Below are 17,840 nucleotides of genomic sequence, written 5' to 3'. Positions count from 1 at the left end.
CAGGAGTAAAACATGTTCTCGTTAACTTGATTCCCTCTTAAGCCCAAACTTAATTTAAGCATAAATTTCCCTCTTTTGATGCCTTTTTAAATTTATGCAGCCCCAGCCATGTGCATAAAAAGAGATTCCAGTGTAACTTAAAGTGTTTTCAAAAGTCCCTTCATAAGGTTTTCCGGGATTTTGCAATTTTTCAAAATACTCCTTCCTGAGTCGAAAAACATTATATCAGCTGTCGACTTTTTTTTTATTTGCAAAGATGTTTTCCCAAAGATATCTCTTGTGTACGATTCGATTTCTAAGAACATCGTTTCCCAAACTTGAGCATTGCGGCCGTTGCTATTGTCATCTAGCTTTTCTAAGAACTATCCAGGAATCTTCATGGCATTCATGAAGTTGGCTTAGAACATTAACTATCTTTTATCTTATATCTTATACTTTATCCTATCACTTCAAATATTTCGAGACATTGTTGTAATTCTTTTCAGTAACTTTAGATGAGGAACATTTTCAAACGATTAGCATTCACACTATATATTTGTTTTCGAAATTATTTGGCAGTTTCGCGGAATTCCGTTTTGTTTCTTCAAAGTGTAGTTTTTTTGAATTTGAATCATGAATTTCGCCTAGTTGAATTCCGTGGAATTCCGCGGAATTTCGTTTCGAGTGGTATTTGGCGAAACCTTTCGGTATACCGCATACCCTTTTTTTTTTTTTTTTTTTCCTCCCCTGTTGGGGAAATTAAGCCACTGCGTCCAATAGGCTGAACTTTTGTGGCATAACCGCATACCCTTACACATAACTCTCAAAATTGAACAAATAAGGTGTTGGTTGGTTCGGAGAACTTCCCAATAATACATTTTTCTGCAACTTTGCTAAAGACACCAATACTCTATCTTCATTTATGAAAAAAAAATGAACTTTTGCCGCACTTTTAGGTGGATTAGTCACAAAGGTGAAACTTTTAAAATAAAGAGTTAAGAATATATAACAAATTCTTCTAAGTCACCATACCGCTTAAAGTCAATACTTGAGGCTGCAATAAAATATGATTGAAGTGAACCCCAATATACAGTATGTAGCAGGTTCTTCCGGAGATTATGTCCGGTAGCCACATTCGATGGTTCCTAAACGGTCCAAATCTGTTCATAAACAACGTTCGATGGTGGAAGAGTAAGCTTTAACCCGGCAGCGGTCGCGTCGTGTACTGAGTACACGCACCATTAAAAATGCACGCATGTGGTACACAGCGTGAGCGCGGAGTCGCTGCAGGTAGTCAAAGACGCGACTGCTCGAGGGTTAATGAAAAAAAAGTGAATTTAATTGCGAATCATAATGGAAACATGCTGTGTACCAAAAAACAGTCAGATTTTTATAAGACCCAGTGACCCATCTGAATAATTCCGGCCACAGGGACCATTCCGACGTCCTCTGTCCACTTTTACAAACTAAACACATGTACAAGTGTACTGTGAAAAAAATATTCAAATCCGTTGAGTGTTCGCTGAATGGCGAGATTTTTAGTTCTTATGCACTGACTCAGGCCGATACTGGTTAAGTCTCACACTAACGATGAGCAACTAAGTGATCAACACATATTTTATAATATTTTTTTCTGAACATTTCCATAGTACAACCAAATAAATAGGGTTTGGTTTGGTTTGGTTAGTTTTACTAGACTTTGGAACCATTTCGATTTTAAACTATTGCAGCTCCTAAAAGTGTGGCGCACTCATTGGATGATTCCTTGCGATTATACATACGGTCCACAGTGAAATGGATCTTCAAAGATCCAGCATCAATTTTCTTCGGAACTATCAATACAAAATCAATGGACGTCGTGTTGGAAGTTGGAAGCTGAATATATTCGTTTTTGACATGTCGATACTGATGACTCTCCGGTGTAACCCGCAGCATATGTTCAATTGCGTCGTTAGATATGCCGCACTCTGCTTGTAGTTTGACTGCAACAAGTCCAATTTGTTTTGCTTTCACCATAAATGACACTGAAGTTCCCGTGTTTGATTCAGCGATTATTGTTTTTGTTCGGTATGATACTGGAAAAAAAAACAATGTTAACATTGAGCATGAAAATCCGAAGGACTGACACGGTCTTCTTTTTCCCGTGGTGCGCATTAACACCAAGGAAATGGTATCCCTGTACCACTAATATGTATGACGGCAATGTTGATATAACCACAGAGAACAGACATCCAAGTCCAGTTCCGAAACTGTGTAAGGAATTTAACGGCCATTTGAAATCGACAACACAAGTGGCAATCGCGTGGCGCTCCAATCGGTTAATTTCCCATACTAATTTTATTCACCACTTGAAATGTTTCAACTCACCACTGACTGTGGCAATATGGTGTTTGGCGGCGTTAGTGTTGTCATCGTGTATTGGTTTGCAACCTTACTCAAGTGAAGATTCAAATCCTTACACAACTTTCTGTGTGAAATTTGTTCTAGCCTGGATGTCTGTTCTCTGTGATATAACATCGTCAAAAAGCGCACGGCTCAAGCTAACTCAGCGATGTCAGCGACAGTTATCAAAAAAATATATTGGTGAGATAGGGATGCCATTCCCTTGAAAAAAAAAAGAAACATGTCGCAGAGCACATACGATCGTTTGATGATTTTTCCTCGAACTCGAGTTGGCCTCTCTTGCTGTATAGCGTAACCATGGTCGTCAGTTTATTCTGATGGAAATTAAATACAATTGCTTGCACAACAAGGACTTCACCACGCTTGACCGAGTATGGAAGACTGACATCCAGATAAAACTTCTGTTTCACAATGAATTGCAAAGGTTGTTTGATCAACCCAAGTCCCATGGTAGGGCTCAAAGCAAAACCAGATACGAAATACTTTGAGGTTGAATCAGGAGCAATAACGTCTATTGTCACAGAGTTGCCACTCATGGTGAAGTTTTGCCACAGAAACGTTTCTATAAACTGCGTGCGAACGTGCGGTCTTGGTGTAAAAGAGGGCCTGTCATTTAAAAGTGGGCTTCCGAAACGTTGCATGCCAGTTCGTGATGATGCTGTTGCAGATAAGAAAAATAACAGTTATTATTGGTGCCTAACAATATTCAGCTTATACTTGTTACTAACGTCTATCTATACGACCCGTCGATCTCAGGAATAGCCCAAAAGTCTATTAAAAAGATAAATATTCAATGTACTCGAAGTAAATACTATAGCGATATATAAAATTCAACTTACATGTATCAAGTCCAACGTACTATTATCCGTTTTTCCGTACTTTACCAGTTCATTTAGTACATAATTCCTGTCGAAATGATGTCCTTTTCTCCCTATCAGCAATACACTCTGGTCTATACCGCTTAATGCAACATACGAGTCATTGGCTGTTTTCACCGTTACGGAAATGGTTTGCCCGGGAACAAATGTGTCCTCATCCAATGTTACTGCAAACTGCAACATGAATCAGCTTTAATACGGATTCAATCATTTGTTATCATCAAGCTAACTTACATTATTATTGAACTTGTCAAACTTCAGTTCGACGTCATCATACACTACATAGCCATTTTTGATGAAATACACTATCAGTCTGGATTCTGGAGACATTGCTGGTGTCATGTCGACCTTCAGATAATAATAGGTCCTGTGGTTCAGTACTTCTACATATGAGCATTTGATGATGATTCCACGAGTCACCACGATGTACGCGAAGTAGGACATCTTTTCGGTACTGGTAACATTAAACCGTACGGCACTGTTCACCTTGATACTTCTAATTGTCGCAAAAATGAAACATAAAATAAAAATACAATAACATTGGAGAGGTACACTACGGTAAGCATTTTTTTCTTGCCTCACCATCCTATTAACGCGCAAACTACAGGGCCCGATAAGTGAAGTAATTAGTAATTAGTAGAATTATTTGTGTATTGTCAGATGGGGACAAATTGGTAACGAAGGTTCTCACATTATATGAACAAAAACTAAAGTAAAAAAAATCAGGGTCGCCTAATTTCCCGTGAAACTCCAGTGGAAAACAAACTGGAAACGGTTTCACTTCGACTTCAGTCGAGTCAAGTACAAGACACTGAAGACGACCTTACAGTTGAGGTCGAAATACACTCCCGATCAAAAGTTTGGGGTCACCCCCTCAAAAACATGTCATTTTTTTAGGCCCATATTTTCGCCAATTTGCGTCCAATTTCAAAGTCCTAGGTCCAATTCGAAGGATAATAAGCCAAAGTAACTTTAAACATGAATTTGGTGAATGTTTTTCAAAAATATTTGCATGTTAACTTAATCCAAAGTTGCCACATTTTCTAAAAAATGAATATAAACTTACGGCAGTGTCGCTGGAAATTTGGTCGACTAAATTTTAAGATGAGAGCAGCAATATAACCTATTTTCAATTGAATTTTAACTCCTCCTTTTTACCGAACTTGGCTAAAAAATCTATAAAAAAAAAAGTTATTAAGTAACTTAACCCTTGATGTCATCGACCAAAAGTTTGGGGTCACCACTCAAAATAACGTATCGGGGTCACTACCGTAAAACATAGAAAAGTGATTTGTTGATATCTCTGTCAACTTTCATTCAATTTGAGGGGGTTAGAGGCAGAGGGGTGTAAGTGACCAAAAATTCAATCAATTTAAATTCTCAAGTTAATAATGGCAGTGATGGTATTGCACTATTTCGAGTCTTACTGAGAGGGAAAGTTACCTTTTCGTCATTTGCCCTTCTCATTATCCATTTCTCACTCACGCCAGTATTTGCAAAGTCTAGCTTTTGGAATAAGGTAAAACTTTCACTCGACTGGCTTAGCCGCAAACATCGAAGTAAATTAATTGACTGCTATTTTTGCTGAACTTTTCACACAAAAAAGTGACAATATCACCTTCTTTTCGTTGCACATCGTGAGTACGAATGACGATATTGTCGGGCCGCCACCAAACCGGACTTCGCACAATCAAGTCGCGACGCGACCCAACTCGCGACGTTTTTGAATCATGTTAAAAGTAGTGCGCACCCTTCCCGTTGTTGTCAGCAACACAGCGCACTAGATGCGAAACAGATGCGACACTTGTGGTCCAAGGAAATGGCAATTTTTGATTGAATGTCTGTCCTGCACACCAAACGCTTTCAGCAATATTTTGCTGAATTTTGCCGAGCTGAAGGGTCCAGCAAATTTTTTTGCTGAACTTTCAGCAAAGTTTGCTGAATTTCAGCAAAACGTTACTGGTGATCAATAGAGTTTACTGCATAAATCAGCAAAATTTTGCTGAATTTCAGCAAAATTTTTGCTGAAACCTTCAGCTCGGCAAAATTCAGCAAAATTTTGCTGAAACCCTCAATCGATTTTTGGTGTGTGATTCCAACCGGAAGGACAATAATGTACCAATTAAAATTACAACACTGCATTTTATTCACAATTGTTCATTCCCAAATTTAGGATTTTATGACGATCGTGAAGATCAGAATTAGGTTATCAATTTAATTACCAACATTTTGTACAGTCTCACGAATTCAAGCGGTGCTTTGCTAACTAGCCGACGTTTCGGCTGTGTTTGGCAGTCTTCTTCTATGGAAAATTAGCTCTATTTCTCCTGAAAGAAGGCTGCCAAACACGGATGAAACGAAGGGCAGTTAACAAATTACCGTTTGAAATCGTGAGACGTCTAAACTCCGAATTTCAGTATATACTCGTTGGAAACTACTGTCAGGGACGAGTTTACATACGCAGTATTACACTAAAAGTGCATCATTACGTCGTGTATGGTGTCGTTGAGGCTCTGTTTTAGAATCCGTATGATAAATCATTAGATTTTAAATCGTATTGTTGGCGATTTCCAGAATTTGGAAGGATAAAACATGTATTAGTAGCGCACGCCTATCAATTTATACATTTAACCCTCGAGCAGTCGCGTCTTCGACTACCTGCAGCGAAGTCATGCTCACGTTGTATACCACAAGCGTGTATTTTTCATGGCGCGTGTACTCAGTACACGACACGACCGCTCCCGGGTTAATAATGAGTTTCTGTCTGTGGGTCATTCCATATGAAGTGACTGAGAAAATGTGAAAACTTGCAACCGACCATCACGGATTTGAACCAAATTGGCTGAAACATTTGCTTAGATGGAAAAAGAAAAAATCCAAATTTTGGTGCCGATCGGATCACCCCTCGGCCCGTGGCAGCACCACTCGTTTTGGCCGATATGAAAATTATCCTCTCTTTCTTTTATTTTTATCATTGAAACGATTGCACCTACACATTTTTTACCTTCGGTTTTTTTAAAGGAAATCGTTCAGGGAATCCAGAAAAAAATATTATTCTTTTGATACAGTGTTGCCAGATATCATATTTTTCAATTTTAAAACTAAAAATCGATTTTTCTCAAAATACGTATATTTTGATTTTAAAAATTTTGATTCCATCGTGTTTATCAGACGTTTTTTGATCGAAAAAGCTTGACTCCCCAAGGTAATTTGCTTCGTTCCTGAGATATAGCGTTTTTAAGAAAAAATATTCATTTTTTTTCATATAAAGTATCATATAAAATCAGGTGCAGTTTATAAATTTCGCAAAAAAAATACTGTTCGATGCCATATAAAGGCGTTTTTTGTTGATTTGAACAATATCAAGTATAAAAAGGATTAAAAAAATGTTACAGTGTTGCCAGTTCATCAATTATGAGTCTATCGTAATGGACTAGTATAACCTGTTGAACTAAAAAAATGTATCTATTGAGATAATCAATTCTAAACAAATTTCATATATTTTAACATTATCTGAACGGAAGTGCTGCCAAATATGTAATATTTATTGTAGACATCTTAATTTTACTAGAACTTAAGTATGAAATCTAATTAACAAGCCAAAAGTATTTTTTTTATTTAGGTTTAGTACATTCGGCAACATCGACGTAAAATATATTCAGGAAAACATTTGATCAGTGTATTCATAAGCAACAGTGCTGAAAATGTCATTTCGATATAACTACATTCAATGACCCACAGCTAATTTCAGAAGCTGAACCTGAAAATATGGAATATGATAAAATATGAAGTATGACATCCTTTGAAATTGATACTACGCGCAAGTGGTAGCTCAGATTTCAGTATTTATTTTATATTTGATGGTCCAACCTATAAAAATCCCTGTAAAAATATCTTTTGATTGATTTTTACGGCAGTGTTGCCAAGTATGCTAGTATTTAGCGGAAACGCAAACAATAGGTGCGGGGAAGCTTAGTATTGCGTTTACTCTTACTGGATTGCAGAATAATAGATCATGTCCTTTATTGTCCCGGGCAGAGACGTGAAGAACAGAGTATTGAGTAGTCTACCGATGTGATTGCATATGGTATGAGTTTTTGTTTTCTCGTGGCGAAGAATGAACAAAAATTTCTGAGAAAAATGTATTAGTGGCGTTTGCTCCCTAGAGCCTACTTTTCTCAGGCTTTTTTTTTTGCATGGAAAAGAGATCGGTTGTACGCGAAAGTTAATTCCGATAAATCAAATCGATTGTTCGATCAATTATAGGTGACTCCCAGATCGACAATGTATAGTATATTCGCCTCACTCCATTCATATTCACTCCTCATTGATGAATTGAATCGAGAAAGATACAGCAAACGGATTGTCGTGATCAAGCACCCAACCCCATCACCAGTGGAAAGCCATGCGCAAATTGCTTGACATGGATATTCGTTGCCATTGGTCGCAGTTTTGATCGCAAGCGAATGAATGAATGGCGAATGCTGAAGAATGCTGGTGAGTGACCTAAGTGGCTGCTGTCGTCGCTGACCAGCAAACACACAAACTAAAGCGGCAATCGTTCGCTGCGATTAACCATGGAGTAGCAATCATGAATTGTGTTGCCATCTATGCTCATACTCATGCAGTGTTGCCAACTGTGCTCGTTATGTATAAAAGCAGAAATCATTTGTTTTTATTTGGTGATATCTATATACGAAAGCTTTCGTGTAAATTAGATGTTTACAATAAAAATGACATGTGTAGCAACACTTCCATCTACAACATCGTTCAAATGAATAAAATGACAATTGAAATGAATTTCACAATAGATACATTTTATACTTTAACAATTTATCCCCATCTTTTCCAATAAACATTTTTTTTATTGCTAACTATCAAACTAACAATAACTGTCAATTATCGGGTCATTTTGTCAGATAGGACCATAAACAAGAAAACACAGACAAACAGACGTAACTTTGGAGAAATTTCCATCGACCACGGTTTTAACGATTTTTTAAACCTTTATTGTTGTAGCTTTCACAACCAGAGGTGCGCACATCATTTTTCTAAGCGTTAGACGTTTCACCTAGTGTGAACTAGGCGGTGGATTTTCACGAAAATTATTCTAGGTGTTACGTCTGTTTGTCTGTGAAGAAAAGGTCTACAACAAGGTCGTTAGAGAAGATGTGTATTGTTTTTATCTTGCTCACACATCTTGCAACACACATGGTGCGATTTTTCAGAATAACCTGTACATTATCAAACACTTGAAGGTTAGGTTTCATGGTATAATAAAAAAGGTAAACTGGCAACACTGTCACCATTTTTTAATCCTTTTAATACTCGATATTGTTCAAATCAGCACAAAACGTGTTTATATGGCATCGAACAATGTTTTTTTTATGAAATTTATAAACTGCACCTGATTTTATATGATACTTTATATGAAAAAAATGAATATTTTTTCTTAAAAACGCTATATCTCAAGAACGAAGCAAATTACCTTGGGGAGTTAAGCTTTTTCGATCAAAAAACGTCTGATAAACACGATGGAATCAAAATTTTTAAAATCAAAATATACGTATTTTGAGAAAAATCGATTTTTAGTCTTAAAATTGTAAAATATGATATCTGGCAACACTGTATCAAAAAAATAATATTTTTTCTGGATTCCCTGAACGATTTCCTTTAAAAAAGCCGAAGGTCGAAAATGTGTAGGTGCAATCGTTTCAATGATAAAAATAAAAGAAAGAGAGGATAATTTTCATATCGGCCAAAACGAGGGGTGCTGTCACGGGCCGAGGGGTGAGCCAATCGGCACCAAAATTTGGATTTTTTCTTTTTCCATCTAAACAAATGTTTCAGCCAATGTTGGTTCAAATCCGTGATGCGATTGCAAGCGGTCGGTCACTTGGCGTGGAATGACCCCTGTCTGTATTATCCTTATAGACTCGGAAATATCTAAAACGATTGGCGTGAACATTTGCATGCCAGTTTTTTTTTCGAGCCGGGGAAGATTCTAAACAACTTGACAAATTAACTGGCAAAAGAGGCCCCAATACACATAACGGGGGACTTCTCTATGGAGCTGTGTATCAAAAAGCCGCACAGCCGGTTTACTATAATTTTTAGCTTTTCAATATATCAGGTTTAAATGTATTTTTATTTACATTTAAAAATAAAATAAACTTACATTTTTGAAAATACTATGATGATTAAATTGTAGGTCATTACTGACGTAACAATGATCCGACAAAATGGTCACTAAGGTTTTATGTTACGCTAGACGCATCACGATAGCGCAGTGTTCGTTCAGAAAGCCTGGGTCATAATCCCAACATCCAGAACATTCAGAAAAGTAATAATTCTTCCACATCATCATGGTTGCTTGCATTATTCATTTAAAACGAAATTAGACGCCGTCCATAAACTACGTAGACTTGATTTTGGCCACCTTAGACCCTCCCCCCTCCCCCCTCGTAGACTTTTGTTCATACATAATTTTCGAAATTTGTAAGGACCGTAGACTTCCACCAGACTTCCCCGTCCCCCTCAAAATCTACGTAGTTTATGAACAGGCCCTTAAACATTTTAGGGACAATTTTATTCATAGTAATACTTGAGTCTACATGTAGAGTATATGGCCTATTGAGAACTTGTTTGGTGCCAAAGGGGTGTAAGTCAACAGTTTGGTGGTAAAGGGATGTAAGTGACACTAACCCAAAAAATCAAATTTTCCTATCTGCAAAAAAACAGCGTATATAATGTCTGTTTCCATCTCATATGGTGAAGTAACTTGATAGTAGAGTGTTCGGAGCGAATCCAAATTTTTTCGAATATTGTTGATTTTTTTATAAGATGTCAAAGTTTTCGTTCAATATCTCAAAATCGAGTTTTGGTCACTTACACCCCTCTGCTTCTGACCCCCTCATTTTAATTCTTCTTGGCTTATTTGAATCGTAATGAATGGTACTTACTGTAAAGCCATTGAACCACACATATTTGTTGAAGTTTACATACTAAAACTTAACGTAAAATTGCCTCAATTTTTTAAATGCGTTGAAATGTGTTTACTTTACATAACATTTTTATGCATAACTTTTTTCCTAGATGTTTTAGCCAAGTTCGGTAAAAAGCAGTTGAAAGGTAATAGAAAATAGGTTATATTGCCGCTCTCATCTTAAAATTTGGATGACCCAATTTCCAGCGACACTGCCGTAAGTTTACATTCATTTTTTAGAAAATTTGGCAACTTTGGGTTAACTTTACATACAAATATTTTTTTTTTAAACTTTCACCTAAACCATGTTCAAAGTTACTTTGACTTATTATCTTACGAAAGAGACCTAGGATTTTGAAATCGGATGTAAATTGGTGGAGATATGGGCCTAAAAAAATGACATGTTTTTGAGGGGGTGATCCCAAACTTTTGATCGGGAGTGTACGTATCTGTCAAAGGATGCAAATTCTTAGTGGAATTCAAAGGAACAGTACTTAACACGATTTTCTTTTTACTTACAGATATTCCCTAACAAGCCCAGGTTAATCATCATCAATAATTTTTTGAGAATTTTTCAGGACTCCCTAAATAGTTTTTTTTCCGAATTTTCCAACCGATTTTCCTCAACAGTGGAAAATTTTGTGGAAAACTATTTTTATTCTGTTTTTTTTTTTAATTTCTGAGATTTGCTTATGATTTCACAAAAAAAAAATGTGTCTACGTGGCTCGTTCTTTAGTTATGATTTTTCAGAGTAGGTGGTGTCTGTGGAAAATGTTTGTTTTCCACTGGAGTTTTCCGGAAAATTAGACGACCCTGATTTTTTTTCAATTCAGTTTTTGTTCATATGTATATGAAGCCTACCTATGAAAAAAATATCATTAAATTCTGAGAACGTAAAGTAATATAATAAAAAAAAACTCATATGCTTGAATTCCTGAAAACATAGACGAGTGGAAGCTACATATGTCGATTTGGCAAAACTGTTTGTGTTGTTTACTACAGCTGCCAATACGTGCCGTGCGCTGAATAGTTGTCCCATGTTAATGGGGATTCCCATAGACCATGGGACAACTAAGCTGCACACGGCAGAATACTTGCCGTTAATCTATAGCTAGATGATCAAAGTTTGACCGTGACTTTGTTGTAGTTCAAAATGTTCATGGTAAAACTAAAGACTGCATCGAAAAATTTTAACCGAATTGTCAACATTACGATGCATGCAGTACAAAGTAGAATCATGAATACTTACTTGTATTTGGGGTCAATGTCGACTGATATGTACATTTTACTTTCCGATGTTTCCACGCCAATGTCATGAATGTGAAGTAAATCATAGCTGTGCCCATCATATTCGCCCTATAAAATATATTGGTTGAGAAAGGATACTGGTTAACAAAGTATTTTCAATGCGACCAATTCCTTCCGCAAAATAAAGGAAAACTTATTAATGTAACGAGAACTTACATCTTATAATGGATTTGTTAAAAATAAAATACAAGTAATTGGAAAATAATTTAGGAAAAAAATAATAGAGATGTCAAAAGTAGAGTGCAGGCACGCTCAGATCGATTTTACCCGAGCAGAGGGGAATATCAAATTAAAAACTACGAAATTACAAAACCAGTTTTTATATCTCGTTTTGTTATTATTGCATTATCAAGGCATTACGTTTCCATAACATGTTTTGTTGGACAATCTTATTTTGTTATGACCAAGCTATTGGTATACAGCCATTAAATAACATTTCAATATTACATACTATTGTGGAACAAGTTTGGTTATTACTGTAGGGGAGACTGAGGAGACTTGATCCCTGGGGAGACTTGTTCCCCCCATATTTGCTCGGAATCAAAGACATTTTTCTTCTAGCATATTTTTTCCAAAACTACTCCTGGACAAACGACTATGTTTTGGCTACAAGTGATTTTGATTGTACATTGCATTATTTTTTAACGGCTGATGGTTTGTTTTCAGTCCTTCAGAAATCTTTTAGGCGATTCCGAAAAATCTCAATAACTTTGTGAAAATTGAACCAAATCGTGTCAAAATTTCACAGCACATAGTTAAAATAAAATACTTTCAAACTTATTTATCCAAATAAGGCTGTTGTTAACATATTTTAATTAATTCAGCTTAGTATACACAACAGTGACATGGGGAGACTTGATCCCTCGAGGATTACACACACATTATACATGTGAAAAATAAAATTCTATTCGGAAGCCCCTATTTACTTGGAATTCTAGTCTATTCAACGATAAAATGTGTCAGATTTATAACTTTAGTACAAACCAAGAAAAGGGGGATCAAGTCTCCCCATTTTGAAAATACGGCATATCCTTAAAAATTTAAGGAAATCTTACAATTTCAAACACTCCATATTCATCGAAAATACAAGAAAACTCGAAAAGAAAATGAATAGGAAGACTCTGGAATTATTTTCCCTTTAAATAAACCATGTGCTCAAAGGGGGATCAAGTGTCACCCATTTTTGAAAAATACATCATAAGACATGCCTCCATAAAAACACAGTTTTGAAAACTTTAACAATAATTTAAAGGCATTCTGTTGTGTATTAACTTGCGATAGAAGTTTATCTGTCATTTTGTATGGAAATCGGATCTAGTTTTGTGTTTTTTCTTAAAGTTTCAGGTGAATTAAGAAAAAGGGATCAAGTCTCCCCAGTCTCCCCTATTATATTCAAAACTAAAACAAGTTTTGAAATAAATACTACGTCATTTAACAACGTTATTTACAGTATTTCGCGAGTTATGCTTACGATATTACATTTGATGAGAGGTGTGGTATATTACGTGACATGGAGGTGCTGTAATGTGCACAAAACCAAGTCCCTGCTGGGCACCGCGATTTTTGAAATTGACTGAGTTGTAGTTGAAAAGTTCCCAAAATATCAGCCACTGCCCAAGTGGCGCAGCACCCATACATCAAAACGACAACATAGCAGACGATATTGAAGGTGGGGTTCGTTCCAGATTCCGCCTTTGACGTGAGAATTTCAATGAAAAATGTCAAACTTATTGAGTAAACTTGTTTGAACGAAGCTAATACAGACAGCTGAATCCAAAATTGTAGATGGTTTTGAATGGAATTTTTCAGAAAGATTTTGTATTTTCACATGTTTTCCCTGTCGTTCCAGAGGATAAAGTCGGATCTACCAATTTGTGGTAAAAGATTACATGAATAGTTGAAATACGCCTATGAGGGAAGAGAGAAACTGAAGTTCGCAATGATTGTTCCGTCATTCTCACATGGTGGTTTTAATATGTATAGCATTCTCAGCCAACACGAAGTCATATCCCAAGTAACAAAATTAATTTTATAATGCTTTTGAAGTATTCTTCAACACCTGTTCTTTAAAACCATGCATAAACCAAATTGCTCTGCAAAACGACATCAACTCAACCATAAATCCGCCATAAGACCAAAGAGGCCCATCCTAAGATGCTCTTGGAGAGTTGTTTTTATATTTCTCTTAAAACTTGTTGTACTTCCCAAGTTGTCCTCAAGGCGAATTGCTCTCTCCTTGTAGAATTCTTCAAGTGCATGATAAAACGATAATAAATTTGTCAGTGTTGTTGCTGATGCAGCTTTTATGTCGACAGAAAAGTTTGGTGAATTAAATTGAAATTAAAAATTCAATGAAAATGACACATTATTGTAATCGGGATTAATTTATTACACAAATTGGAAATATTTCCGTGGTGTAATAAGAATGCCAAATGCCAAGCAAAATTCATCGTATATATGTTGCAAGATACTTCCAAAAATTGCAACGCACTTCCATTATAACGCACTAATAAAATATTTAAAAATATTATTCCTGGTCATGTGAACATTGCTGATGAGTTTTCTCAACATGGCTTCCATTGAAATCTAGGCCGGTGGTCGGTCCATCATCGATGGTTTTAATCAACATCACCATAAGATCGTCTTAAATTTCTTTCAACTCATGCCAGAGCTAAAAGCATAACTCAAGAATACTAGGATTTATAACGTTCTCAATGCAGCCTGGTTGGCCTTCATCAAGAACGTCTTAAATTTATTTCATCTTATGCAAGGGTAAGAAGTATTACTCAAGAGTACTCAGGTTTATGACGTTCTTGATGTATGTTTATGCAAACTCCGCCGAAAACGTCATAAATCATGTACGCCAAATTGTAAACAAACAATAAATTATCGCACCGCGGTGGATTTTGTGAATCTCGTCCGATGAATTTAATTATCAGCCCGGTACCGTTGCCAACCAGGCAGACCTTTTTCGACAGCAGGCCTTGATCCGGTGCAGTGCCTCATTCCTCCGGGCAGCACTTCCAACAGGTAAGTAGTTGTTGATTTTGAAGATCGATGATTGGAACCCCAATTGCACGGGAATCGACGTCCTGGATAACCATTCCCACCTCATTTCGGATGCTGCAGCCGGAGGAACTTGACACTGCACCGCACCGGTCGATAGCGATTGTCTCAATTGGCTAAGAATAACACTACGGACCGCCTGTTCCGGTGGTAAGAATCCACCAACAGGTGACCTCTAATTCATGGTGTGATGCGGCTTTATGCTTACCGTGCCTAGGAATGAATGGCTAGGGGGGTCTAATAAAAACCTAACCGCTAACGGAGCCTGTGGAGTACCAGGGCGCCCTCCACAGTATGTAGCCCTTACTGCGCTAACCGGAGCAATGGTGCAGTGGACCTTGTGTTTCTCCGAGACAATCAGCTGCCCTTCTTTAGTCTCACTTGAGGCTAAATAAGGGCGGGATCATGAAGATGTTGTTAATTAGTTTAAATTTTCACCTATATGGTTTCGCATTATGCGATTTACACAGTGTACTCTGTGTATCCTCGCCTTTGGCGTTTTCCAATCGATACCGATTTGGTTTTATTGTTGCTGTTCTTTGTTGTGCTGTTGTTGCGAAGATTTCAATCTTACCTAGTTTGGGTAGTGGCTACGGTTAGGATAGCTCAGATCAATCTTCAGCATAAAAGAACAGCAACGATCAATCTTTGCAGACTTATGCAAAATGGTACAGCCCAAGTGGCCTTGGTACAAGAACCTTACTTTCGTAAGGGAAATTTCTATCTAGGAAACCTTGTGAACCCGGTGTTTGCCACATTCAGTAAACATGAAATGGCAAACTCGCGTGTCATGCCTCGAGCCTGTGTGCTTGTCAACAACGCAATAGTTGCTACACTCATCTCTGAACTAACCACCAGAGATGTATGTGCTATCACAATTGATGTATCTGTTGGAAACCTCAACAGGAAATACGTCTATTGTTCTGTGTATTTACCGCATGATGAACCATCCCCTACGGATGCTTTCAAACAAGTCATCGCATACTGTACTTCAAAAGGCCTTCCGCTAATTGTTGGCAGTGATGCTAATGCTCACCATATCATCTGGGGCAGCTCAGACATTAACTTGAGAGGCTCCAGTTTGATGAAGTACTTAAGTAGTACAGATCTTGCATTACTTAACATAGGCAACCGCCCAACCTTCATGGTATCTGCGAGAGAGGAAGTGTTAGATATAACGCTTTACTCTAGCAGAATTAGTCACGAGCTGATAAATTGGCATGTGTCAGATGAAGAATCTTTATCTGACCATCGCTATATCTTTTTTGAACATTTAAATGTTACTTCGCAAACATTGCGTTTCAGGAATCCTCGGTCAACAAACTGGGATCTTTATACTGATTTGGTTGCAGCCAAATTTCATGGATATTCACCATCCATTGACACTCCAAGTGATTTAGATGATGCCACTACAACGACCTTCATCATGGAAGCTTTTGAAGAAGCATGCCCTCTACGGTCTGTGAAGATCACAAGAGGAACCCCTTGGTGGAACTCTGATCTGGCGAAACTCAGGAAACAATGTAGAAAGAGTTGGAACAGACGACGTTCGGCTGGTTCGGAGGCTTTCAGGTCGGCCTGCAAGGCCTACAGGAAAGCTCTCCGGTCTGCTGAACGATCCGGCTGGAAAAACCTTTGTACAAATGTTTCCAGCTTGAGTGAAGTCAGTCGGTTAAACAAAATCCTTGCGAAATCTAAGGATTTCCGGGTGAACGAACTTCGTTTGCCAAATGGCGATCTGTCTTCCTCTGATGAGGAAGTTTTGGAATGCTTATTCAGCACACACTTCCCTGGATGTGTGGATATTACATCTTCGGATGATCCTGATGTCTTTTCTTGTAGTTATGATTCTTTAGCTTCGGCTCGGAGTATTGTAACTATAGAATCGATTGAGTGGGCTCTTTATAGCTTTGCTCCTTTCAAATCTCCTGGGGCAGATGGGATTTATCCTATTTTGCTTCAGAAGGGATTTGATTATTTCAAACGTGTTTTGAAAAAACTACTTGTTTGCAGTTTTGCTACAGGGTATATTCCCAAATCCTGGAGGGATATTACTGTAAAGTTTATTCCGAAAGTGGGTCGTGCGTCGTATGAAGAAGCAAAGAGTTTCAGACCTATCAGTTTGACATCTTTTCTTCTGAAATGCTTAGAACGCATTGTGGATCATCACATCCGTGATGTTCATCTGGCCAACGTGCCTCTTCATGTGAACCAACATGCCTACCAATCTGGTAAGTCCACTGTGACTCTTTTACACAAGGTTGTTTACGATATCGAGAAAGCATTCGCTCAAAAGCAATCTTGTTTGGGTGTTTTCTTAGATATCGAGGGTGCCTTTGACAACGTGCCTTTCGATGCCATATTGGAAGCCGCACGGAGTCATGGTATATCTCCAATGATTTCCAATTGGATTCACCAAATGCTCAAAAACCGATATCTCTTCTCGACATTGCGTCTAGCAGGGATTAGGAAATTGAGTGTTTGTGGATGCCCCCAAGGGGGAGTCTTATCATCGCTTATGTGGAATCTCGTAGCAGATACGCTATTGAGGCAACTTAATAATAGCGGTTTTCCTACTTATGGTTTTGCCGACGACTACCTAACATTGTTAGTTGGTATGTGCATCAGCACCCTTTTCCACCTGATGCAAAACGCCCTTCAGGTAGTTGAGGGTTGGTGTCGCCAATATGGCCTTTCGGTTAATCGGAGTAAAACATCTATTGTTCTTTTCACGGAAAGGCGAAACCGTAATGGCGTTCGACCTTTGCGTCTCTTTGATTCTGAAATCGATGTGACTGAACAGGTAAAGTACGTTGGAGTCATTCTTGATTCCAGGCTTTCCTGGACACCTCACATTGAGTTCAGAATCAAGAAAGCTTGTATGGCCTTTGGGCAATGCCGGCGTACTTTTGGTACAACTTGGGGTCTAAAACCCAAGTATATCAAATGGATTTACACAACTGTGGTTCGGCCAATATTGGCTTATGGATGTCTTGTGTGGTGGCAAAAGGGTGAAGTGAGAACGGTCCAATCAAAATTAGGCCATCTCCAAAGGATGTGCCGAATGACGATGTCTGGAGCGTTCTCTTCAACTCCTACGGCAGCGCTAGAAGTTCTCTTTGACGTTGCCCCACTACACATTCATCTCAAACAAGAAGCCCTTTCTTGCACTTACCGATTACGGGTACTCGGTCTACTAGAGGAAACTCCTGTGAACCGC

At 37.8% G+C, this 17,840-nt stretch overlaps 2 protein-coding genes across 2 annotated transcripts in view; both read right to left on the bottom strand.

Annotated features, from left to right (window-relative positions):
- Positions 1 to 17,840, bottom strand: part of LOC134287690 (uncharacterized) — a 303,954-nt gene that overhangs the window by 162,262 nt on the left and 123,852 nt on the right. The gene's annotated exons all lie outside the window — the stretch shown is intronic.
- LOC109420622 (thioester-containing protein 1 allele S3) overlaps positions 1 to 17,840 on the bottom strand; it is a gene marked incomplete at its 5' end in the record, with an annotated part of 38,809 nt that overhangs the window by 16,915 nt on the left and 4,054 nt on the right. The window contains 6 exon segments of the mRNA XM_062850183.1: positions 1,761 to 2,054; positions 2,621 to 3,040; positions 3,111 to 3,153; positions 3,222 to 3,434; positions 3,495 to 3,756; positions 11,496 to 11,602. Of these exon segments, the coding sequence (XP_062706167.1) occupies positions 1,761 to 2,054; positions 2,621 to 3,040; positions 3,111 to 3,153; positions 3,222 to 3,434; positions 3,495 to 3,756; positions 11,496 to 11,602 (1,339 nt within the window).

Source organism: Aedes albopictus, chromosome 2 (genome assembly GCF_035046485.1).
Source record: "Aedes albopictus strain Foshan chromosome 2, AalbF5, whole genome shotgun sequence".
Classification (NCBI taxonomy): Eukaryota; Metazoa; Arthropoda; class Insecta; order Diptera; family Culicidae; genus Aedes; species Aedes albopictus.
The sequence above is the reverse complement of the archived record's forward strand: the minus strand, read 5'-3'. Positions and strand labels throughout refer to the sequence as shown.